Raw genomic sequence first — 25,988 nt, 5'->3', positions numbered from 1 at the left:
AAAAAATGAGAAATGTATTACTCTATTTATCAAATTAGTATTAAACAGGCTGTTTATTCTCTGAAGGTTATCAACAAAATGATCATGCTTTGAACTTAGTTGGGAGAACTGTAAATATAGTAATGCTCAGTGTCGCGTTTGGGGTCATACACGTGTCAGTTAAAGAAATACAAAGCTTTTGTTAAATGAACTGATACTTCCTCAGAACATCCATTATCCACATGAAGTTAGATTTCATCTAAAGATGTTTCTTGTACATTACTGGCAAAGTAGCAGTGTTTGATACACTCTACCGAATGTTTTCTTTGTAGGCCATTGACCCAGGGCCTTCCTGATGCTGGTGCGATAAGGCCCACATATGTGTACAACACTGACCTTGCATAGTTTCATGTTTTACAATCTATAGACAGGTTGATGAGATTTTAAATAACAGATTTCTTAGTCCCATAATCTGCCTTCTTGACTATCAGAAGTCACAGTAGGGTAAACTTGCCCTGCTGAATGTTACAGGTTCTTTTTTAACTTACAAAATAAAATACCCGGTTGAGGTATGTTTTAAGTCTTGTAATATAAAAGTACATGCTTAGTTCCTGTTTAACCAAGGAAGAAAAAAAGCTATCAATAAATAAGTTTTCTCACACAGGTAAATAAAAGGGCATGCTAATTTCGATTTGGTATTTAGAACTAATTTATCCCTCCTACATTTTCTTAACATGTAAGGTAAAATGTTACAAATGGTCAATACCAAATATATGCTTGGGTATTCAAAGGAAGGACAGTACATTCTTATTCATTCAGGCAAGTACTGAATCTTTTTATTATTTGTAAAAAAAAAAAAAAAAAATTGTTAGCTTTAGAATAGGGCTGTTTCAGACTGTTCAAAAGACAAATGAAAAACACAAAAAGCAGAAAACATCAGAATGATAAAACGTAAGGATATTTAAAATGCTTAACGTGTGCTTACTTTCTGCCCATACAAAATCACTTACGACATACGTGCGTGCAATCAAAACCGTATTCGCCGATTAAAAAGAGCCAGTGTCCATTGTATTAAGTCCTGGTCAATGAACCAACCATGTCAACTGTCACTTTCAGAACCTCTCTGTTATCGCAGACTAAAAGTAATACAAGGGCCTCAAAAATGAGTTAATGTTATAGGAGGCTGCCGCAATAATTTTGCAAGGTTTCTCTCTCGACCAATTTCGCTAACATTTACTTTAAAATGTCTTTCCGCTTAGCAGGTAGCAGCAGCGGGCCTGATTCACGTCCCTTTCCATTCTCAGGCCTAGGCCAAAGCCTGGTCCCCGGGGAAGGCGGGGGTCGGGCCGGCCGCGCCGCCCCCCTCCCCCGCGCAGGTGAGCCGGAAGCAGCGCGCGGAGCGCAGGTGCGCGAAGACCCCCGTGCTCCTCGCGCCGCGGCGCCGCCGGATGACGTCAGAACGCGGGTACACGTGGCGGCCGGCTGGCGTCAGCGGTGCCGAGAGGGAGGAGAGCGGGGCTGGTTCCGACGGCCCGGGTCGCGGCAGGAGCGGGTTCGGGCGATGGGGAGAAGCCCAGTGGCCGCGCCCGGGGGGCTGGCGCGCCTCGGCCGGCCCGCAGCGCTCCGTCCCCGACTCGGCCCAGCGCCCCCGCCCTTCAGCTGGGACCCGGGACCCGAGCTCCAGGGCCTGAGCCGTCACCTCGGGTCCCGTCTGGCAGCAGCCAGCGACGCTCCGCGCCCCTGCGCCCAAGGCCAGTGACCCGCTCCCGCCGCCGCCTGCCAGCGACCCCACGGGCCCGCCCCTCGCCGCGCGCATGCGCCGCCCCTGCGGCCGCGCGTGCTGACGGGAGGGGCCTCCGCGTTCCCTTCTTTCCCGGGACCGGCCCACTCCGGCCCCACCGAGGGGGGTGCGTTTCCCTGCGACCCCCGGGCTTCCTCCTAAGGGGGCGGCGGCGGCCACGGGCCCCCGTCTCTGGAGCGGGCTGCTCGGTGCAAATGTCCGCGGGGCCGCGGGCTGCAGCAGAGGCGCTGGGCGGTGCCGGCCGACCGCCCGTCCCTCGGCTCCCCCTCGGTGGCGGGCGGGATGGTGCGGCCCGCAAGGCTCGCGCGGCTCCCGCGCTTGGGCGGCCCGGCGCGGGCGGGGGCGCCGAGGGCGGGGGAGCGGGCCCGACTCGCAGGACCGGGCCGGGGCCGCGCGGGCCGCGCCGTTCGGGAGCGGGCCCCGCGGGCGGGCCGGGCGGGGCGGGAGCCGCCGCGGAGCCTTCGGGCCGCCGCGACCATGTCGGACCAGGCGCCCAAAGTTCCCGAGGAGATGTTCAAGGAGGTCAAGTACTACGCGGTGGGCGACATCGACCCGCAGGTACCGCGCCGCCCCCGCCCCGCCCCGCCCCCCGCGTCCCCGGCCCGTCCTCGCTCCGGCCGCGGGCGCGCGCCAGGGCGCACATCGTCTGGGCCCGGCCACCCGGTGCCCCCGCCGGCGTGGCTGCGCGGAGGCTGGGCCGCTTGGCGCCGAGCAGGCCGGCAGCGGGGCAGGAGGGGAGGCAGGGGAGAGGGAGCTGGTCTGCGGGCCTCGCGGTCGGGGAGGGAGGAAACCTGGGAGGGGTGCTGACCCCTGCAACAGGGGGAGGGGACCTGGGGGCCTGCGGGATCCGCGGCAGGAAGGGGCTGTGTTCGGACTGGGGGAGGAGGGCATGGGGAGGTGGGTCTGCCCTGGAGCGCTGCGCCGATTGTCCCCGTCCCCGCGCGGGGGGGGGGACCGGGGTGCTGTCTCGTGGCCGCCTCGCCCGCTTCCCACTCCGCTCCTTTCTGGGCGGAGTTCGGACAGGGCCGCCCTTCCCGCGGCAGCCTCGGCGGTCTGGGCTCCCCCGACGCCCAGACGGTGGGTCCGAGCGTGGCGGGAGCTTCGGCCGGTGGAGCTGGTAAGGACGTGGGTCCCGGGCTGCTGAGGGGACGGTTAGCCGCTCTGGTGTGGCAGCCACCCCGGGTCGCAGGTCTGCGGCTCGGTCATCTCGTGTGCGGCCGTGAACCCTCAGTTTACCACTAGCGGATACGTGTTTCTTGATTTCCCTAATTGGGTGAATTATACAATAATATGGAAAAATACCCTGGTAACGCCATCACACTAAACACTTGAATTTTTTTGTCGTTTGGGCTCATGCCAAAGGATATTGTGGCTTTTCCTAAGCTTTTTCTAAGTAGAACATGTGTTTGAACGTTAGAATGTTGTTCTTCCGTTGTGGGAATGAACCGCAGTTGAGTCTTAAGGTGGTTCTTCACACTGTTCTTTTTGCTAAAGTTTATCTTTACAGTTTTATCACCTGGGTGTCTCATTGGCCTTGAGTGCTAAGCTTGGAGACCTGCGGCCTGGGCCTCCTGAGTGGAGACCGATACTTAACAAGTAAAACTTGGGTGGCCTAAAAGGATCTGTGGAAGGCTGATGGGCCTTGGCCTTCCAGAGGCTTGCCTGTTGGTATCTTAGTAGCTAAACTCCCTGGGATCACCACCTAGGTGGGTCCTTTCTCCACTGTAACTCTAAGGTAAAGAGGCTTTGAATTTAAAGGTAAACAGGTGCTGAGCTCAGAGGGCTGAAGTGCCTGTAAGGTGCGGCTTCTCCCTTCCAGGGTTTCCCTTTCTTCACTGTCCACCGTTCTTCCCCTCTCTCATCCCACCCCCTATTTTACTTTAGGACTTTGGCTCTTAAGAGTGACCTGAACCATATGTTACTTAAAACCTGAAGCAAGCTGCACTGGAACTGTGTTTACTTAACCGTGAATCAAGTCTAAGGGCTCAAAAATGTCCTTGCAAACCACTTTGATCTGAAACGGTATATTTTCTAAAAAGTTTAGAGCCAGGATATTCGATTCTCTGAATCTTATAAATGTGGGTTCAGAGAGTTCACGTGCGTTGGATGAACACCTCGTTCGCCTCCACGTGTGGGGTGCCCTCGGCCGCTCTGAGCCGGAAGCGTGCTCCTGGCGTCCGGCTCCTGGCCTCCCCGCTCCCCGCAGCCTCCACTGCTGGCCGTGGCCTCCCTTCCCTTCCCGCTCCGGCGTCTCATTCACTCCCAGAGCTTTGCCCCGTCTCTGTAGCGGGCTGATGGCTCCACTCAGGTGGGACCCAGGTCTCATCCTCGACGCGCTGGGTGTCTTCCTAGTTCTTAGAGTGGCACCAAAGAAGGCCATGCCCTAAACTAAGACTTTTGCCTTCCCCCACCATCCGCTCTTAGACGTGGTCGTCCGGAGCAGTGCTGTCATTCCCCAGTTTCTCTTACACGTGCCCCTTTCGGTCACCAGATCTTGCTGCTTCTCTCACATCATCTTCTTCTCCCTGATGACCTTCCTCCAGTTCAGTTACCTGCCTCTTCCACCTGAATTATTGCAGTTGTTTCTTAACAGGTGTCATGGCTCCAGTCCTGCAGTGTAAGTGCATTCTTCTTACACTGACAATAATCTTTCTGTAAAGTCTGATCATGCCTCTTCCCTGCTGACCAGCCCTCAGTGTCTCTCCAGGAGACACTCTGTATTTTATTTCAGGAAGAAATGCAGAGGTTTCTGCACAGCATCTGTGAACCACAGTCGACGGTCTAATCCACGTTCAGCTGTCCAGCGTGTTGAGCGCTGCTCTCTCCACGCGGTGCACGTGTTTTTGCCTTGCTGACGCCTTTAAGTTCATAAGGATTCGGCTCCTGTAGCTCCTCTTCCAGAAACGGTTTCCATTTATCAGAAACTACCTGTCCCCAAGCCGTTATGTCTGAGACATGGCGTGTCGCGTGCTAGGCCAGTCTCAGCACTTACGGTGCTGTGCTCACCTTGTCTGTCAGTCCTGTGTTCAAGACGGACCCTGTCCAGTACCTGGGTCCCAGGAGCCTCCGTGCTTACCTGTCAGTGAATCAAGATTTGCTGCTTTTTGTTGCCCCCAGATGTTTCATTGCACGTGACTTAGTGCAAGGTTGTTAATCCGATGTGGAGAACGTGGTGTGCGTTTATTAGAATTTTCACTGTAATAATTTGTATAAATTGAGAATGAAATGCAGCATTTTCCATTTTAATTTGTGTGGTTTTTTAAAGGTTATTCAGCTTCTAAAAGCTGGGAAAGCTAAGGAAGTGTCGTACAATGCACTCGCCTCACACATCATTTCAGAAGACGGGGACAATCCGGAGGTGGGAGAAGCTCGGGAAGTCTTTGATTTGCCTGTAGTCAAGGTTGGTAGTAAATTTAATGAATTCTGTACGCTTCGTCAAGTATCTTGAAAGCAGTACGTTGAAGTTTCAGTGCAGCTCTTCTGACACTGTTTGCTAAGGTACGGCTCTGGGTGGGAAATGCTCTTGACATCTCAGGAACCATCCAGCATAAGGCCCTGTACGTGAAATCAGGCTATAGCAAGGTTTCTGCACGTTACAGCTTACGCACCTGCTACGGGTGGCCGCATTTTGTCACCGTCTGGAAGTTGTCTAAGCCAAGCAAACGTATTGAAGGCAGTGGACGTGCTGTCTTGAAGCAGATGACGTGGGTGAATTCTGCTAAGAAAGTGTATTGATTCCAAGAGGAACTCCTGGAACAGGGCTCCCTTCCATCCCCACTGGCCGGGGGTCCTGCTTTCCAGGCAGACAAGTCTAGGGAGCCCTGCCCTATCTGGGCTATGTCTCTGCTCTCCGACAAGGGTCACAGTGACCACTTGTCCCACGGTCCCTCTGGTGGCTCTCTGTTCCACTATCCAGCTTGACCTGTGGGTAGTTTATCCTAGAAAGTAGAGTCTCAGCTGGTGGGTGAATTGTTCAGTTTTGTTGATCAAATACTGCGCTGCTCTGTTATGGCTGCTGGTTGAACTGACTGCTGTTAAATGTGGGTTTTTTTAATTTAAGTTTATAATTTCAACCCTTCCGTTTTTTCTCATCATTTATAGTGTATATTTGTTTTAAAATGGCTCTGTTCCACTACCCTTTTTTTTCTCTTTTCCACGCTCTTACATGTGTTATCTTAAAAAAACCAACATGACAGTTACTGTGGCTTAATAAGGAGAGAGGTAGGAATTAGGAGAGAGTGCCGCTGAGTCCGGCTGGGCAGCGGGGACGCCGGCTGGCCGCTGCGAGTCCTGAATGTCACCGGCATCCAGGGTCTGAAACGCTGCCCTGCAGGCTTAGAAGCCTGATTTTGGAACATAAGCCTGAAAGCAGATCTGTCTCACAAGAAGGTTCTCATGAGGGTGCTGTGTAAGTCGGAACGACTGTTAACTTGCGGCGGTGAGGACGGTGGTCGTGTTTCTGGCTGGATGCTTGTCTCTGCCTGGCCAGCGGGCTCACTCCACCCGAGCCTTTGTGAAGCCTGACAGCAGGTTTCCTGCCGGCTTCACCTGCTGCCGCCTTGTAGGAGGGGTGGACCTGCCACGGACACTAGGCTGTGGACCCCAGCACCGGCTCCCTGGGGCCCTGTTTCGGCCTGTGCTTTGCTTCCGCTCTTTCTTGCCTTGAGGGACTGTATCTCATCCCTTCCCCTGTCTACAAACTTTTTTCCCCTCAGACAGTAGCCTGCAGCCTGTTATCAAAGTGACTTCACACGTGTTGTGTGGATTTCCTAGCGCACCGTGAAAGGGCGGCCTCGTTACCGCGCTCGGGGCGCGCAGGCGGCTTCCCCAGACCACTTACCGCAGTGCTTCTGAAGTCCAGCGACCCCGCAGGCCCCTTTTTGCAGCAAATATTTTGTAATACCCCCTTTATGATCCCGAAGTGAAATTCTTATGTACAGTAACATCATATAACTTGAATATATATTTGTATTTATATATAAATTGCCCAAACTGAAATGTAAAAAAGAGGAAAAGAGGAAAACAGCCAACAGAAAGTCTGCATTTCAGTGTGTAAATACCCTGGAGGAGGGGGTGTAGAATCACCGCGGACCTGACCCTCTGTCCTGCAGACGCAGGTGCCAGCTGCGAGGTGACGGTGCAAAACGGTGGCCCATCCTTGCTGAAATTCTGGGCTAAACAGCGCTGTCTCCATTTTACACTGAAGTTGTATTCCCAGGAAAGTCAGTCTGTAACACGGCTGCGTAAAAGCAGCCTTCACCCAGCTCCGGCCGTGGTCACCATTCTCCCAGTCTGGCTGAATGTCTCCCCATCCTACTTCTCCCTTTGGCTGTAGAATTTAAAACGACTCCAGGCATCCTACTCTTCGATCTCTTTCCGCATTCCAGCCTGCTTTTCATTTGTGGCAGCACCTATACTGTCCAGCGACTGCAGTGTTGCATTACAGGATGGTAGAATTTTCCAGAACCCATCCAGCAGTTTGCGCTCATTCCAAGATAGTGCTGGTAGACCCTTGAGTTCTTGTCTGAACCTAGTAAGTCTCCTACTGGGGGCTGCTGTTGGTAGTGCGGTCTGTGTCCAGCCGAAGGCGGAGGCCTGGTTCTGTTAAGTGCATATCCCTTGGCCTTTACCTTAATGTTAAATTTGACAAATACTTTAAAAATTTAGGCATCCTTTTGCCCAGGGACAGTTTATCTTTCTCATATTTGAATTTTGTAGATGTTTAAAACTTGCTTCTTTAGGCACCAAGATTTTTAAAATTATCTTTTTTAATGGAAATATTTTCCTCAGTGGCCTTGGGGCCTCTTAATTATGCTGACTTTCAGCAGTGAATTTATTTTAATATATTATTATCTGCCTTTGGGATAATAGCTGCTTATTACTGTGCTTTTCTAGCTCTCCGTTTCTGCCTTATTATCATTAGTGTGTCCTCCTTCTTAGCTGCGTTATCTTATCTAGACTTACCTGGGTGAGGGCCGCAGGGAGCCAGTTCTGCTTTACTGCTGCCAGCCCCGCAGTCTGCAGCCGGGACACGCGTGCTCGCTGCTCCCCAGCCCCCAGGGACAGCTTTCCAGGGTGCATGCTGCGTGCAGAGTCATAAGGGCTGCCCGTCCCAGAGTGTGAGCTCCTCCGGTCGTGGGCGCTTCCCTGCCACGGGACGCGGGAGGAGCCGTGCCCCCACCCTCCGAGTCGTACTGCAGTGCGTTGACCTGGGCTCTGAGGCTCCCGCTGACGTGAGACACAGGGGTGGCCGGGAAAACCGGTCTCAGGCACGCCGCCCTGGTGCTCCCACGCCGCCGGGGAACGGCGGAGGGCTCTGGTGTCACTGCTGGGAATGAGGCTCGGCCCACGCGAGGGTGTCCTGAATGCAGGAGGAGTGGTGGCCAGTTCCCTCCCGTCCGGCTGGAGCCTCCCCAGGACCGCGAGAAGCGAACAGCCCCTGGAGACACTGCGCGTGGAGACGTTGCACACTCCCTTCCAGCTTGGTGGCTTCATCCGCGAAGTTAGTTACACACTTGGCAGAATTATCAAATCATCACGGAGTGATTAGCCCAAGTGGAGCCAGTCTTTATTTTATAAAATGTGTAATATTTCTACGCTCTTTCACAGACGTTACACTTACTTATAAACTTGTGCTGAGAAATTGTTGATGTTACCTGAAAAATGAGGAAGGGGGTACTTTGATTGCTAAAGTTCTTTCAAGGTGTATATGATGCATGAGAAATGGATGTGTGTGTATGTTTCAGGTGGCTGAAGCTTCTGGAGGTCAGCTGGCTAAATGGGTTATTACTGTATTTTTACGTAGTAATTCTGTGAGGCAGAGCTATCAGGATAATGATTAATGTAATTTTCAAAATTAAATGTAGAAATAATAAGATAATTTTTCAAAAGTGTAAATTACCCAAAAAGGTAGTAATTAATCTAAGGTTTTATAATTAATCTGAGTTTTGCAATTCATAAAAAGATTACCAGACAGAAATTCTTTCTGTGATTTACAAACATTGTATCTACTTGGCTTCACTGAAAAAAACTCACGAATTCATACTTGACTGGATTCAGGACTCCAGAAGGAAGCGTAGGGGGGCCGTCTGTACCTCAGGTGGGGTGGGGAGGGCTGTCAGTTCCCCGTCCCCCCAGTTGTGAGGACAGAGTTTCTAGCCGGCCTTGAGGCTTAAGCAGTAGAAAGTGTGTAAACCTACAGTTTAAATTTCCAGGGACTTCCCCAGTGGCGCAGTGGTTAAGAATCCTCCTGCCAATGCAGGGGACACGGCTTCGAGCCCTGGTCCGGGAAGATCCCACATGCCGCGGAGCAACTAAGCCCGTGCGCCACAACTACTGAGCCTGCGCTCTAGAGCCCACGAGCCACAACTACTGAAGCCCACGTGCTGCAACTACTGAAGCCCGCGCACCTAGAGTCCGTGCTCTGCAACAAGAGAAGCCACCCACCACAATGAGAAGCCCGTGCACCACAACGAAGAGTAGCCCCCGCTCGCCGCAACTAGAGAAAGTCCACGCGCAGCAATGAAGACCCAGCGCAGCCAGAAATAAATAAATTTCTATACGTAATAATTTTTTAAGATCTGGTAGTGTTTCATTCTATAATTGGGCTTTTCACCTTGGGCACTAATAACTAATGTTACACTCTGATGTTTCTGCTACTTGAAGACTCGTGATTGTGATCTGGATGCTGTGTAATCGGTTGTAACAGAGCCTTTAATTTCTAGGAGCAGCACTAGTAACATGATGACATTTTGCATATGAGTTGGAACTGTGTTTTGATTTGCGTTAATGTTTTCTTTTTCAGCCTTCCTGGGTGATTCTGTCCGTTCAGTGTGGAGCTCTTCTGCCGTATCCTTTTTGCGGAAGGGGGGAGGGAAAGGATGGGTTTAGTACTGAAGTGGTCATCACTTACTGAACTGACTCATTAGTCAGGGGCGGTGGTGGTGTGTTCACTCTATCCCTGCTCTTTCCATCCTGTGTCTAGTTGTATGTACCTGATTCTTGTCATCACCCCTGGGGGGCCGGGGCGGGGTGGGGGACCAGCTGTGTGGAAGCAGCTCTAGGCTGGGACCCAAGACCCAAGTTCTAGTTCTTCTGCGACTTGGCTTTAGGATCTCGGCTGGTCTGGACTTCAGTTCTGTTATCTTTGAAACAGATGGTTTTTGTGGTGTCTAGTTAGATGGACTATTTCTAAAATTCTAAGGCTGTGTGAACCAAATCATGAATTGTTTGAAAAATGAATTGGAGAAGAGAACATCAGGACATTTTTAGTTTTATATCATGCACCGTTATTCTTTTTAATTACGTTGGTTTATTAATTGAGAACTCATGTTGATCACCTGCTGTGGGCCCAGTTCTGAAAACAGTGGGGTCGACAGGGCCTCGTACCTGCCCCCAAGGAGCTGCCCCGCACTACGTGTTGGTTCATTCAGCGTTTCCTGAGTGTGGCCCTGGCACTACCCACCCCACATACACACTGACACACACACACACACACGACACACACTGTGCTGGAAGCAGGAGTGAGCCCTCTGCAGCCTGCTGTTCCGTGTTCTAGGCCTCATAGTTGCTGTTTTCACCCTGGAGGTGTGACGCTTCCCTGCAGGGTCATTCCAAGCATAATCTGATTTTGGAGATCACTTCTGTTAAGGTACCTGATACTATTGCGGTCATGATGTTCTAGCGTTAGACCCGGCAGAGGAGATGTTATTTACCGTGTTGTGCGGCTCTGCCAGGCATTTATTACTGAATCGATGCAGATGGAGGGAATCTTCCTGTATTAAGTATTTATGGGAGACTTCAAATAAACAGAGAAAATACCTCCTTCTAAGCAGTTCTTAGAGGATGTGCAGAACTTCTGGCAACTCCAGCTCAAAAATTCTAAGATTTCTCCTCCACAGTCTATAAAGAGTTAAAGGAAATTGGTTCCTGGTTTGTTTTTGGCTTTGGTTTTTTCGGAGTTTGAGTTTTGTTTGTTTTCTTTACAAGCACAGGTGAAAAAAGACTGGGAGTGGAAGGGGTGTTTTTGAGGATAAGAGGCTAGTTTTTCCTGGCCTGGCTCGTGTACTCTCTACGCAAGGATTTCCTGAGAAGTTGTCATTTTGTTTGAGCTCTTACTGCCTGTCCCAAAGAAGGTTAAAGGAACAGAAAGAGAACTCCTGAGACTTGGTTAGGCAACACACTCTTAGCCTTTGTTCATGTTTCCCCAAGTCTTTGGAAGTAGGCAATCCCTGAACTAAGGTAGGAGGATGGAAACAGAGCTTGGATGATGGGGCTGAAGGCGTGATGTTGGGGTCTGAAGAGCTCAGGGTAGCCCGGCAGGCCCGAATCTCTATGAGGTTTTCTCAGACCTGTGTAGGAGACTTCCAAACTGCAATAGAATTTTCAGTCTGATCTTTTTTCTTAATTCACCTATCTCAGGAGGTGTACTTTTCTCCTGTAGGGAAAGAGAAGTAATACTTTAACCCTTTTGAATTCTAGACACTCCAGATTCTTAAAAAAGTCATGTTTGCTTTGAATAGACCGTAAAGTACAGGCACCTAGAGGTCATGCCTGCGTATGGAGAGCCCTGTGCCCAGTGTCTGCACTCTGTAAGCTCTCAGAAAACGTGTGGAATGAATTTGAAAGTCAGAGCTTTAGAATTGGGAAGAATCTTGGGAGTTACGTATTCTGACTTTTGTTTTAACAAAGGGAAAACTGGAGCTCAGGGTTGTCTTGCCCAAATGCACAGAGTTCATGATGGTAATAAAACTAGAAGTCACGTTCTTTTACGAAAGATTCTGTTGTGTGACAGAGTAATCGTGTTAAAGTAAACTTAAGACCTTCAATTTGCTTTTAAAATGATCACTATGCCATGTGTGGTTGTGTACATGTATAGGCATGTGTGTGTTTATATATGTGTATATAGTTAGATGTTTTTTCCATGAGTACGTTATGCCCATTTTATTGATGATATAAGTGGAGAGATTGGATTTGAAAATGCACTTTACGGAAAACCTGTCAGTTCTTTCTGTGCTGTCAACTTCTCTTTTTTCCAGTCTGCCCTGCACTCTTCTTTGGTCAACTTAAGTCTGTCTCTTTCCTAAATGGATTGAATGGGAAGCAGAGGGTGGGCAATGTCCAAACGGGCCAATAGGAAATGTCTCTTAGTGAAACAGAGCTTGCACTAATCTCATCTCGTTGGAATCTTAATAACTGTAAAACAGAGTAAATGGCTTTTCTCCGGAGTCATGTCAGATTTTCTTTGGAATCACTGCCTGCCTCTCTCAGGTAAGCATAGTACAATTAGTCTTGTGTTATTTACACATAACAGTTCTGAGTTTTTATATGATCGGATTTTTGATGTATTTGTAAACCAGTGTTATTTACTAAACTGCATATTCACTATGACCTTATGACACACTTAAAATGATTTAAATATGCATACTTAATCTTAAGATTTAGAGCTTTAATGGGTGAAAGTGGTCTTTCTAAAGGATTACAAAGATTTAAAACTTGAATATGAAAACATAGTAAAAATGAAATTAAAAGATGACAGGGAAAATTCATTCAGAAATAAAGGCAGAGAATTTTATTAATAAATAAGGGGCTCATGCAGATCAATAAAAGAAAAAAATAAGACCTCAGTAAATAAGGCAGAAAAATGAATTTACAACTTTTTATAAAGAGGAATTACAAATAAGTATAACAAAACATTTGATACACTTTATAAACAAAAGACGCGAACTTTTTAATAGCGCTGAGATAAGATTTTCTGCTTATCAAATTTGTAACAGTATATTCAGTGCTGGCGGAGCTTCAGACAAGCTTCCCCTCCCCCGGCAGGAGTGCAGTGGTTTCCTAGAAAAGTTGAGCCGGGTCAGAGCCATAAAATAGTCTTTCTGCTTCCCCTGCAGTTCTCTTGTGTTTAGAAGTTTATCCCAGATTGATAGAAATGAGGGCAGATTGATGCATAAAGGTGTTCAGCGCAGCTTTATTTATAAGAGGGTAAATTTGGAAACAATCAGATGATCCACGATTTGGAAATGTTTAAGAAACCTGTTCTGTACACTTACGTAGTAATCTAGCTATGTAGCCGGTTGTGAATTTTGTTTTATGCATATATGTGAAGACATGGGGAATGTTTTAACTGGGGAAAAAGCAGGATATAACATAGTTATGTGCAGTATTACATCAACCAAATATAATATATAAGAAATATCTGTTAAGAGGGACCAAAATGTTAACGGCATTGAATTCTGGGTAGTGTGAGAAGTGAATGTTTAATATTCTTTTATGGTATTCTGTCCTCTCCACCCCCTAGGTAAAAAACCCTCAAACTGTAGACAGTTATTATGAAAAATCAAGTTGGTGTCGGTTTAAACGCACTTTTTAGATTACATGGAACAAGTAGTAGCCATTGGGCAGGAAAAAGCACAGTTTAGAGGGCTCCCATTTTCTCTGACCTCATAGACCTCATCCCTGTCTGTAGTTCTTAAGGTGATAGTTTTGAGAAGGCGTTTAGTCTTCCATCTCTGTGGAAGCCTTTGAGAAAGGGGTGTATCAAGAATATTAGGTGAGACGAAAAGGAATTTGATTATAATCTTGCCTTTTTCTTACACCTTCGTAGTAGAGGATCATGGAACCAGGTAATATTAGTTTAATATTGTTAGATTATCGGCCAGACTCAGCTTTTCGTACAAACGGTATCACCATGATCCCTTCTCTGTCCAAGCAATAAGTAAAATTAATTTTGTTATTGTGTTTTTGTGTCTCTTGTAAATTCTGAAAGTTCTTTAAAATTATAAAATCCTCTCTTTTTGTTTTTGCTACATTGATTTAATAGAGATCCTTGAAAAGTTGGCTTCTTTCCCCCTTAAGAACCAGAATTTTATTGGTATTTGTATTTTTCAGCATTTTTCACATCTTAGCTATAAATGTATATTTAGATGATCTTTAAAGTTGGCTAAGATGAAAATCTTTTCATGATGGATACTGTGGTTACATGTAATTTTTATTGTTTATACTTCTCTGTATGTTCCAAATGTATAGTAAATATCAGAAAAGTTTTTTAAATGAAAATATTTTATTATTCCTTATGCATAAACACAGTGTACTGTGGCTAAAATGTAAATTTTGCATTTAATTATATTTGTACGGATTGGATTTCTGGGTTCATGATTCAGAGCCTGCTATCCAGAGAGAGAGGAAGAAGCCGGGGCAGGGAGCGCTGTGGGTATTTTCTGGGATCAAGGTCATAGTGACGTGGTACTTAGCGGACCTGACTCAGGAAGTAAAAAAGAACATCAAGAGCATGTGAATTTAAAACAGAGTTTAAAATTAGGGGTTAGACATGATTAAATATTAACTATGAGTTTAGCACTGGAGAACCTTTTAGTCTTGGAGAGAAATGGAACTGAGATTACATTTAACCAAGGTTCCGGCATATGTAATAGGTTATTATGCAGTACACTTAACATCTACGGTTTTAGTGCGCATGGCACACATGCAGGATGTGCTAAATCGGGGGCACGGGTGTTGGGGTGTGAGTTTAGAGAAGGTGGCGCTGGTGTAGACCGTGGGATCAGGAAAGCCTTGGTGGAGGCGGCAAGATGTGAGGGGCCTGAAATGACGGGCAGAACTGGAGCGGAGCTGGATGGGGGCACAGAGGCTCTTGCGAGGGGACCGGCCTCAGAACAGGCCGTGTGGCTGGGCGGAGGGGAGAAGAACAAGCGCGCAGGCAGGCGGGCAGAGAATACGGGAAACTCGATAAAGTAGCTGGCTGTTTCACTCTTCTTATATATTTAATCTTGGATTGCAAACACAGACGTTTACGTCAGAACATTTGGAAAACACAGGAAAAAAGCAAACAAATTAACATCACCTGCAATCTTGTAGGTGGAACTGGTCTGGTAGCTCTAAGCAGGACAGAGAGGGCAGGGTAAGGATGGGAATGTGGGCAGGAGGGACAGTCACAGTCTTTAGACTTGAGATGAGGACTTGGACTCAGGTTAGCACCGTGTAGAAGAAGACGGCGTGGACCTAAGGAACGGATGGGAATCGGAAGGTCTTGGGGACTTGGGGAAGCTGTGCAGAGAGGAGCCGGTGCTCACAGTGGGACTCTGCGTGCAGAGCCTGTGGCGGGTGCTCCACAGGAGGCCACTAGTCAGATGACTTCCTTTTCCAAATTAGGAACATCGCCAGACGTGGGAAACAGAGAGGACCTGACTTTTGAGGGAAGATGATGAAGTCGGACTGAAGCCCCTCACTGTCCGAGTGTCGGGCCTGGGAGATACAGCGTGAGGGGCTGAGAGCTGCTGCTTTGTTGCAGAAGGGCTAGAGAGGGGAGCAGATAGTCAGGAAGAGAGCCTCGAGTAACATGTGGGGTTAGGGAGATCTGGGGAGAAAGGGGACTTGGAAGTAGACAGAGGTGGTACCGGAGGAGGGGTGTTATGCTTAGGGACGGAGAGTGAAGTCAGACGTAGTGGTTGGTTTTATTGCAGGGACGGAGCAGGGCCCCAGGGAGCAGTGCGGAGCGACAGTTGGTGCCCCTCTGCGCTGCTCGGTGAGCCGGGAGTGGGAAGACGGCAGCGCGGGGCTCTGTGGCTGGCACACAGGCTTAGGGGTCTAGGTAGACCTCGGGTTCTGGGCTGAGAAGCTACAGGTGAGGTCAGTGGAGGAGGAGAACGGGGACCCCGTGAAGGAAGCAGGGGGAGCACGCGTGGGCGTCTGGGAAGCAGCCCAGCTGCAGGTGTTTCTCCGGGTGGGGAGCGGCTGGGCCTGGAGTGGACCAAGGCGGACGCAGCAAGCACTCTGGCAGAATTTTGTAGCCTTTCAGGCACATTCGTTAGGAATAACAGTCAGGGTCGGTATGATCTTTAGGGGTCAGTTACTGCACTTATTCTCACGGTTTGCCACTCGTGACGGTGAAAAGAAAGCTCTGCTTTATTTGAATAAAGATCGTTCAGCTAAGACTGGGGAAGGCTTTACTTGATACTAGTTCATACGAAGAAGCCCTGGTTCAGAAAAGTGCACTGGGGACGCTAGGATTTTGTGGTTGCTAAAAAATGTGAATTCAGTTGTGAGACAGACTAACAAACGTATGTTCGGTGTGCAGCTAAAGGACTGCGGTTCACCAAATACGTGAGGATGCTTTGTGACAGGTACAACGCCCAGGGGTGCGGATCAATGAGGACACAGGATCCCCGCCCCGGGTGAGGGCCCGGTCCAGAAGGGGACTGTAACATACGCGGAGGTGGAGCGGGTGCAGGGTGTGGGAGCAGCACCAGGAGGGGCGATCACGACGGTCAGCCGGCACCCAGCAGGCCTCTGGAGCAGCTGCACGCGTGCCCACGGCAGGCAGGCAGGCAGGCAGGGCTCCGGCGCTGTGCGAGGACTGTTTGCTCGGCGGTTCTCAGTGACCTTCTGTCTTTTCCCGTCAGGGTGTTGACACAAGCTGGAGCTCTTTGTTGGAGTCTTCCAGAGCTCTCCAGGGAGAGGTAGGGAAGGGAGCTTGTGCCAGCGGAAGTTGGGAAGCACAGACATCACCTGCCTTCCTCTGAGCCGGTACTGATGCAGGCTGAGACCTCTGTTGTGGTGGGCTGGGTAGGTCGCGGGGGCAGGTCGCGAGTCTGATGGAGAGCCTGGCCAGGGTCCTCGTTTAAATCTCGGAGACTAAAGAGATCAAAGCCCTTTCCATTCTGCATCTCAATCAACAAATATTTCTTGACTGCCTACCCATGTGCCTGGCACTGTGCTGGGTCCTGCCGAAGGTACCAAAGTGGAGGACGTGATTCTCACCTGAGACTCTAGCCTCCAGTCGGTAGGGTGGTAGCTCGTAAGCAAGGCGGGACGAGGAGGAGCTGGTGGAGCCGCAGGCCAGGAGCGTCTGGCGGGGAGACCTGGAGAAGGAGGGCGCCCCCGGGGCACAGAGGGAAGCCTTTCCTGGAGAGGGACGCGGGTGGAGGTGTAGCCTCTGCTCGGGACGGTGGTGCGCATTCAGAGGGGCAGCTTGCTGTGGGAGTGCAGGGGCCGCGGGCGCTGAGCTGAGGCTAGGAGCGGGGCAAACACAGATCAGGAAGGCCCGACACACCGCCTGGAAACTTCCAGACCTTAGCCGTAAGGTGTTGAGGAGACATCCAGGCTTTCTTAGCTGAGACCGTAGATTTGTAGTTTAGGAAGATTACTTTTTAAAAAAAAGAAAAACACTTTTCCCCAGTTATAAAATTAATGCTCTTGCAAATTTGGAAAATACAGAAAAGTATAAAAATTAAAATGTCCCCATAATCCTGTCACCACTAGGTAACTATCATTAACATTTTGGTGTGGAAAGAGCATTCTTAATTATGCTGATACAGATTCATTGAATGAGCTGGTACGCACATTCAGTCATTTAACCCAAACGTACACCGATGAAGAACCTGATTCTCCGAGGTTTTCCGAGTTGCTCTTAGCTGGAGTTTGGCAGCCCTGTGTCCATTCCAGGCCTCCCTTCTTCCCGATGTGATGTTCTTTCCACAGCAACTTCTGTGCCCTGTTGAGACCCGGGCCAGGACCCAGGCCAGCAGGGTACAGGACTAGAGTTACTGCCGTCAGTGAAATAAAAATAATACCTAACTGATGGGTGACCAGTCTTTGTGATAAAGGCATATCTAGATTATGGGTTTTCTTTCGTTTTAAATAAAGATTATGTAATGATTCATTAGAGTAATCTGTATTATCACGTAATTAAATCTCACCTCCAAAGGCTGCAGGATATAAAGGTTTTTGTGAAAGTCTCTAAGAAAAATAACATCTTCTGATCCAGTATCCTGAAATGTGACACTGACTTACTAAATTAAAGAGAGATAAAATAATGATTTTTAAAGTGATTTTGTAAAATTAATGTGTTCTTGTTAGTGTTCACAGAGTAGTATGGAATGCAAAATAATTTCTGGGCATATGTGTAAAATGGAGAGTAGCTATAGAATGTTAGATTTTTGGCTGGCTGAATAATGGCAGTTGACAAGGAAAAAACATGCTGTTTTGTCAACACTTTAAAAAAATTAACTTGAGACAAAGTTCAGAAGTCTTAACCATAATTCACAATTTATAATAAGTTATCTAGAAAAAAATTGACTTACTGGATTATCTTAGGATTAACACCTTTATTTTTCTTAAATGTTTCTTTTGTCTCTGAGACGCTAAAATTTATTTTTTAGTAATTACGTTTGGTCGTAACCGCCCTTAGAGAAGCAGTCTAGAGCAGTGGGAAAATACAGCTTGGAGCCGGGTCTGGGTTTCCAGTTACTAGCTGTCATTTCTGTGAGTGTGCAGCCCACCACCGGGTCACGGGGATTAGGGGTGGACGCGGAGCCCTTGGCACAGTTCCTGGCACAGAGGAGGCAGGCAATAAATGGTAGCTGGTCGGTTGTTGTAGTGAAACCTGTTGTACCACGTGAGCCGTTCCATCTGGAGTCTCCACTTCATCGCTCAGCAAGCATAAGAATTGTTCCTTTTATGCTTGCCTTATTTTCTGTGTGTTTGATACTTACGTTTTCCCCTGAGCTTACGCACCACTGTATTTTTACCTTTTATTTTATCCATTTCATACTTAGTATTTATTTGTTATCCATTAATTATTAAGGAGTTCCTTAAATATGATTTTGATACTGTTGTATTTAAACATTTTAAAAAATGACACAGGTGGAAGATAGAGTGGTGTACTAGTTCTTTTTCCTATCAGTTTTGTTATAGAACGAAATAATCCTCCATTCAATCTCTGGAGTGTGGATATAAGTATTTTTCAGTTTACTTGGTGACAAGGCAAAAAAAGTGACGATTATAAAACTTACGATAGGAGTAAAAGTTTTTATTATAACAAGCAAATAGCTAGAAGCTCATCTGTTTTTCCCACTAATACCCTTAGGTTAATTTCATTCAGTAAGGGAGAAAGTAGATAAAGCAGAATTGTTATGATGTCACAGTGTATTTTAATCATAAAGTGAGCAAGTAGGTAAGCAGAGGTGGAGCTGCCTGATGAAAGCTTGCTTTCTGGTTCCTGCCAGGTGTCCCCTGAGGACAGAAGCGCCCTGTGGGCCATGCTCACCTTCCATGGCGGGGGCTGCCAGCTGACTCTCGACAAGAAGTGCACGCACCTGGTTGTTCCAGAACCAAAAGGGGTAAGCGTCCCATGTACGTTCTCCTTTTTTGAATGTGATTTAAGTATTCCCAGTAATCAGGCGTCTTCTCTGGACTTCGTTTAAATTAACTGGATTCCGTTTTACAAAAGCTGACAACATTAGTTTATATTATTTATACACAGCTTCGTTCCACAGAGGACGTGAGATGATTATAAATTTTGTTTTGAGCCAGATGTGACTTTTAAATACAAAGAAATTTGGGTTTATTTCATGTTGAAAATAGGACAGTTTTTTGAATCTCTAAGAGTTTCCTTTCATGTCCACTGAAACTTCAGTTCATTTTTGTGAAAATACGTATTAGTCCTCTTCACAATTTTTTAAAAGGCTTGTACTGAGGATAGTTATAAACATGCATTTGGTGAAGCTCTCAGTGTACTGTCCTTCTTAATAATCTGGAGTATTTAAAACTGTGTCTATCTCCTTAAGCACAGGGCTCTTCTCTCTAAGCCCTGGAGGGCCGTAGGGCTTTGGGGTTCCAGGTGGGGTCCCAGGTCACCGGCATCAGCCTCCCGGGACTTGTTAGAACCGCAGGCTGTCCAGCCCGCCCCAGACCTAGTAAATCAGAACCTGCCAGGGAAGGGGGAGCCCGGGGACCCTGAGGTGCATGAAGTTGGAGAACGACTTGTGTGGAAATCAAGCTTTTTTCCTTCCATGGACAATTATTTATAAGTTTGAGAATTAAACCTATTTATAGTAGGAAAGTCTTTTGAGTAGCTCATGTTTCCACATGTCAGTCACTACCTCCTTTTTTTGTTGCCTTCAGTCTGAATCAACGCTGTGTATGTTTCAGCTGAGCGCACTGACTCACAGGAGGGGTGGGAGGCATGTGGCCGGGCCTGGGCGAGGGGGTGTGGAAGGCTGACACACCCACCTGCCAAGAGGGTCCCTTTCTAGGGCGTCTTTGAAGCAGAGGTAGCCCGTAAATGTGTGCTGTTCCTCATGCTCATTTCCCGACAAGAAAATAACCTGTTAGCCCATGAGTTTGGTTGTAACTTAGTAAGCTGCACAGTCCAAGCGGAGACTCTGAAAATTTGAGGTGAATCTTAAAATCTGCTTGAGTAAAAAATTATATTTTACATAGCAATTTAAGAGATAAGTAGTATTCTTTGGTTAAATAGTGTAGGGTTTCTTTTTATATCAGTATTCATTTATGGCTAAAAATAAATCATTTGATTTTAGGTAGCTAGTTTAACGGGAATGAAGTCTTTATAACTTTTAAAACTATGAGTGAATACTTCTGAAGAGTCAAATTATAATTTGAGGCAGCATATGAATAGAGTGGATTTGTCAAACAGACTAGCTGACTACACACAAAAAATAAATGGCATGTTTAAAGCAAATTCATTTTTTTGCATTTTTTGATAAATTTATGGAGAAAATATGTAAATGGCATGATGAAACTATCCTTTGTATTCTTGAGTTTTTTAAATGTTTTAAATTGAGGAGAATGAAGGAATTTCATAACAATCAATAGAAAAACAAAGTAGGTTGATTAGTCTTTGGAGGAGGGAGCTGGTTTCTGGGTGTAAATGCTTCACCACCGCTGAAGGCTGAGGGTGGAGCTGGGGAGAGACCCTCGGATCCTCCAGCCCGGCCCCCTGCCAACAGCAGGAATTGGATTTAGCATAGGGCCCCAATTACGTGTTTTCCCGAGAATTGCTGTTATCCGAGGCTTTAGAGCAGGTGGGTCAGACTCTGTCGGTTAACCGAGCCATGTTTCCAAGCTTGTTTATTTTAAAGCTGTTTTATCATGTAACTCCCGTTTAAGATTCCCTGCTCATCTCCCTTTCCCTCGGATGTTCCTTCCTTTCCGCCCTCTACCCCGCAGGAGTGCCCTCTGCCTGCCTGTCAGCGCCCCTGCCCAGTGCCCCCAGCTCACTGCCCCCACCAGACCCTGCCAGACCCCGCTGTGCAGCAAGGCCTCCCTGCCCTGTGCCCACGGGACTCCGCGCTGGGTTTCTGTTGTATTCCCGTTGCATGTTTTAACTTCCGTCCAGAACTAAGTCAGAAGCCTCGCTAGGTCAGAGAATCGTCGCGGCCTTTGTGTCTTAGGTAGAATGAGCTCGATAAAACACTCGCCCACCTGACTGAGGAGCGTCCCCGCATTCCCAGGACTGCCTGTGGCCCTGAAGGTGCCCCGTCCTCGGTGACACTTTGCACAGAGCGGCAGTCAGTGACAACCAGATTGGACGGCAGGCCGCCTTGCGTTCCTGAGAGTCTCTCGTAGGATTCCTAGCTGTGCGTAGCGTTACCTAAAGTTGCCTTTGTAAAAGCTGATTCGGCAGACCTGAGGCCGTCCTATGACCATTGATACATGGTTCGTTGTGTCTCGTGTTCTTTGTCTAAAAGGGGTGTGAGCTTCTCCTCTGGGTAAAGTGGCAACAACAGGAGCTGTATCCCTCTCCTAAAGTTCTTGCTTCGAGTGCATACTTCTGGGAAATCTGATAAAACTTGCAGTTTTGTTTCTGTGTGTGTTTGTGCTTCACCCGCAGGAGAAATATGAATGTGCTTTAAAGAGAGCAAGTATTAAAATCGTGACGCCCGACTGGGTCCTGGATTGCATATCTGAGAAGACGAAGAAGGACGAAGCACTTTACCACCCTCGTCTCATCGTTTATGAAGAGGAAGAGGAGGAGGAGGAGGACGAGGAGGGGGTGGAAAACGAGGAACAAGATTCCCAAAATGAGGGCAGCACCGACGAGAAGTCGAGCCCCGCCAGTTCTCAGGGAGGCTCCCCCTCGGGGGACCAGCAGTTTTCACCCAAATCGAACGCTGAAAAATCTAAAGGGGAATTGATGTTTGACGATTCTTCAGATTCATCCCCTGAAAAACAAGAGAGAAATTTAAACTGGACCCCCGCGGAGGTCCCGCAGTTAGCGGCGGCGAAGCGCAGGCTGCCTCCCGGCCAGGAGCCCGGGTTAATTAACTTGTGTGCCAACGTGCCGCCGGTCCCAGGGAACATCCTGCCCCCCGAGGTCCGCGGTAATTTAATGGCTTCAGGACAAAACCTCCAGAGTTCCGAAAGGTCAGAGATGATAGCCGCTTGGAGTCCAGCTGTGCGGACGTTGCGAAACATCACTAACAGTGCTGACATTCAGCAGATCAACCGGCCGGCCAACGTAGCGCACGTAAGTCACTCTTTAAAAACAAAGATTTAAATGCTGGATTTTACAGCCTTTTTAAATATTTATTTTATTGTCTTCTGCTTCTTCAGGACAAGTAACTCACAAGCAGTATTTATTTGCCTGAGAGCGTGTCCTACAGTCTTTATCTGTGTATACGTGCACATATACGTATTTCAGTGTCATAAATGCCGTGTACGAGAGGTTGACGGCGGGCACGTAGTTGGAGACCTGACTCTGCTGAGTTGGCACCAGGACGCCAGTGGCGGGCGCTGTCCCCGGACAACGGCTTCCACTCTTGCTCAGTTTCATTAGCAGTGGCAGCAAAGAGAAGCCTGCAGTCTGCCAGCTGTTCCTTGTTTGCTTATGCCGAACTTCACGGTAGACAAATAGCATAACATAAATTATTTCGTTCGTTGACGAAGCCTTAATTTTAATGTACAGTTTTGTGATTGGAGCTTGTTGGTACAGGATGGACCTTGAAAGTTTTCGTGAACGTTTTCCACTTGAAGACGGAGAGAAGGTGGTCGGGGTGGTGTTTTGGCCCCCGTCTGCGTATCTGTGGGCCCTGGAGGCAAGATGGTGAATGAGACAGACGGGCCCCCGCCCTCCTTTGAGGGGGAGCAGACCGACAGTCAGCATAGGTGTTTGGAAGGCAGTAACAAGGGGCCGTGTATTATAAGGGCCGCTGGCGGAGGAGGCTCCTTAAATTAAGTGGAGACTCAACTCCAGGCGGCCCTGGCAGGACGGAGGGCAGAGCTGCGGGTGAAGGGGCGGCAGCTGTGGAGACCTCCAGGCGGCCCTGGCAGGACGGAGGGCAGAGCTGTGGGTGAAGGGGCGGCAGCTGTGGAGACCTCCAGGCGGCCCTGGCAGGACGGAGGGCAGAGCTGCGGGTGAAGGGGCGGCAGCTGTGGAGACCCCGGAGTAGGCGTGACCTTGCCGTGTTCCAAGGCAGCGGTCCCCAACCCTCCTGGCACCAGGGACCGGTTTCGTGGAGGGCAGTTTCTCCGCGGACGGGGGTGGGGTGGGGGGGTGGTGCAGGCGATGGGCAGCGGCACATGAAGCCTCCTGTGCGCGGCCCGGCTCCTCACGGGGTTGGGGCCCCTGTTCTAAGGGAGGAGGGTCAGTGAGGCTTGAACGTAGGTGAGTGGGTGGAGGTTGACACGCAGGGTCTTCTCTTCCGTGTGAGGAGCCACTGGGGGATCTGGTTGGGGGGGGGGCCAGTAGCTGCTGCTTATCACGAGTCGCAGCACCACAATCGAGTCTGATGGCGGGGGTGGTTTTTTTTTTTTCTTTTTTTTTTTTTTGTTTTGTTTGTTTTTTTATACTGCAGGTTCTTATTAGGCATCAATTTTATACACATCAATGTATACATGTCAATCCCAATCGCCCAATTCAGCACACCACCATCCCCACCCCACCGCAGTTTTCCCCCTTGGTGTCCATATGTCCATTCTCTACATCTGTGTCTCAACTTCTGCCCTGCAGACTGGCTTATCTGTACCATTTTTCTAGGTTCCACATACATGCATTAATATACGATATTTGTTTTTCTCTTTCTGACTTACTTCACTCTGTATGACAGTCTCTAGATCCATCCACGTCTCAACAAATGACTCAATTTCATTCCTTTTTATGGCTGAGTAATATTCCATTGTATATATGTACCACATCTTCTTTATCCATTCGTCTGTTGATGGGCATTTAGGTTGCTTCCATGACCTGGCTATTGTAAATAGTGCTGCAATGAACATTGGGGTGCATGTGTCTTTTTGAATTACGGTTTTCTCTGGGTATATGCCCAGTAGTGGGATTGCTGGGTCATATGGTAATTCTATTTTTAGTTTTTTAAGGAACCTGGCGGGGGTGGTTTTAACGAGTCTTTATTGGTTGAAGATGCATGAAAAGTGCTCTTCCTCCCCTCCCTCCCTCGGGTTCCCAGTGACCAGCTGATAGCGCCTGGTCCTCGCGACGCCGGACGGGTGGCATCCAGAGAAAGGCGGGCAGAGTGTGTGGGGGGAGACGGGGCTCAGGGACTTCGGGGGCAAGGTTCCGACAGTCGACCCGAGATTCTGGGAAGACGTGTTACCGCAGCCGGTTAGGAGCCAGTGTGAGTTGGCGAACCCCGGCTTGGGCCGTCAGCGAGCGTGAGCCCGGTGGGGTCTGGCCCAGGCGGGGAGGGGGCCGTGGAGAGCAGCCCCGCGGTGACGGGTACCTGGCAGCCCGGAAGGGAAAGCAGTTTTGGGGGTGCGGTGGCTTTGGTGATGAAGGCGGAGAGCGAGGTCACACACCAGTCACTGACGGGCCGCATTCCGCTCAACACGTTTAGTTTGGCCCAGATAATTTAAATTTGATTTGTTTGCCCAAATCGTGAGATTGTCCGTGACGATGGGGTTTCTGGGCTCTCTTGAGAAGTGGAGGGTGTCGCAGAACGGAGCTGGCATCTGAAGTCTGGACGGTGCCCGTCCTTCAGGGCTGAGCAGCAGCTGCGCCCCGTGGAGCGGGGCTCCGTCCGTGTGCTCACTTCCCACGCGCCAGCCTTCCCGAGCTCTGTCCTGTCACACTTTGTGTTAACCCGCGGGGCCTGGAGGTGAGTTTGAGTCTGAAGGGTGATTGGCAGCGAGTGGCTGAGGGAAGGAGGAGGAGGCCCCTGAGATGAGGTGGTCAGAGAATGGCAGGGCCAGGCCTCGCCCGACGGTGTCACCAAGGCTCAGGGAGAAGGTGGAGCCCAGGAGAGAGTGGGCACACCTGTGGGCGCCTGGGCCCGCCTGTCAGCACCCAGCTCTGCAGAGGCCTCGCGGGGAGCAAGGAGGTGGTCGGAAGCCGGAGCACGCGGGGAGGGCGGGATGTGGATGCCAGGCCAGAGGCAGAGAGCGGAGAGGAGATCAGAAATTGGGGGCGGGGGAGGCTGGAGGGCCAGCCCGTCCAGAGAGGCGACCTGGGCCGTCCAAGGGGCTTGCCCTGCTGGCAGGCGGAGACCCACGTGGGCGCTGGGAGGATGCAGGAGCCGGTGTGCAAAGCCTCTTTCCCCCTCCTCGGCTGAGGAGCTAGGAGTGGGAACAGGACGGATGTGCGGTGCTCTCCGTTCACTGGCGGGTGGAAAGCACCGCGGATCAGTGACTGGCCATTTCTACTGGATTCCGCAGTTTTCAGATACAGTGGATGTTGACTTACATCCCAAGTTCCCTCCATTCGGATGTAGAGGTAAACTCACCTCATTGGAAATGGAAATGCTGACTACACCGGGGGCGGGCTGGGCGTATCTCTGCCTTTGCGTCGTCCTGCAGGCCAGACCTCCGCAGAAGACGGACCTGATCTACTCAGCCGCGTGCAGACGCGGGACCAGTTGTAGCGAGGGAATGGTTTTGATCACTAACGAGAACCCTTACGAAGAGATCCTCTGAGGGTTCTTCAGCAGTGTCAGAACGCTAGGACATTTTGCTGCTAGATGTGAAGAAAATGAATCTTGGAAATGTTAGAAATAAAAGATTTGGTTTAAAATTAGATCAGGGGGTTGAGGAAACATAGCAACCATCAAACTCCTGTTTAAATTGCAGATTTCTGGAGGTTAGGAGCCGTGTGGTGTGTGTCATGCTGTTTTATGTAAAACGTTGTGGCTCTCGGTATTAAGCAGTTTAAATAATGACTGTGACAACCAGGAGGGAAGGATTCAGACTCGACGTTCACTGAAAACTGTAGTTTGCATGTGGCGAATTACGTGCCCAAGCAGTTGAGAATCTTTTTTCTTCGATTCTTCAGGACTAACATAGGTTTTCAGCCAGAGGCAGATCAGAGGGTTGAACAAGCCATCTGATAAGTGTGCACGGTGTCCTAAGGGGCACCTCACCCCCCCTGGCCTGCCGGGGTGCCCGCTCCCCAGCCGGGCTGGCCAGGTGCCTGCACGGCTGTCCAGGCCGTTGTCCACCT

The 25,988-nt window shown here is 49.2% G+C and overlaps 1 protein-coding gene across 3 annotated transcripts in view; it reads left to right on the top strand.

Moving 5' to 3' along the window:
• The first annotated feature begins 2,187 nt into the window (after positions 1–2,187).
• Positions 2,188–25,988, top strand: part of PAXIP1 (PAX interacting protein 1) — a 48,523-nt gene continuing 24,722 nt past the window's right edge. Inside the window, exons 1-6 of one of the 3 annotated variants that reach the window (XM_068549749.1) lie at positions 2,188–2,338; positions 5,046–5,180; positions 9,585–9,628; positions 11,986–12,049; positions 18,805–18,918; positions 21,432–22,067. In XM_068549749.1, the coding sequence (XP_068405850.1) occupies positions 2,258–2,338; positions 5,046–5,180; positions 9,585–9,628; positions 11,986–12,049; positions 18,805–18,918; positions 21,432–22,067 (1,074 nt within the window). In that variant the 5' untranslated portion in view covers positions 2,188–2,257. Of the gene's footprint in view, positions 2,339–5,045; positions 5,181–9,584; positions 9,629–11,985; positions 12,050–16,247; positions 16,325–18,804; positions 18,919–21,431; positions 22,068–25,988 lie in introns of those variants that run through there. The other 2 variants (XM_068549750.1, XM_068549751.1) reach the window with 2 other exon arrangements.

The sequence above is a fragment of the Eschrichtius robustus genome, chromosome 8 (assembly GCF_028021215.1).
Source record: "Eschrichtius robustus isolate mEscRob2 chromosome 8, mEscRob2.pri, whole genome shotgun sequence".
Taxonomy (NCBI): Eukaryota; Metazoa; Chordata; class Mammalia; order Artiodactyla; family Eschrichtiidae; genus Eschrichtius; species Eschrichtius robustus.
This window is presented reverse-complemented; position numbering and strand designations above follow the sequence as displayed.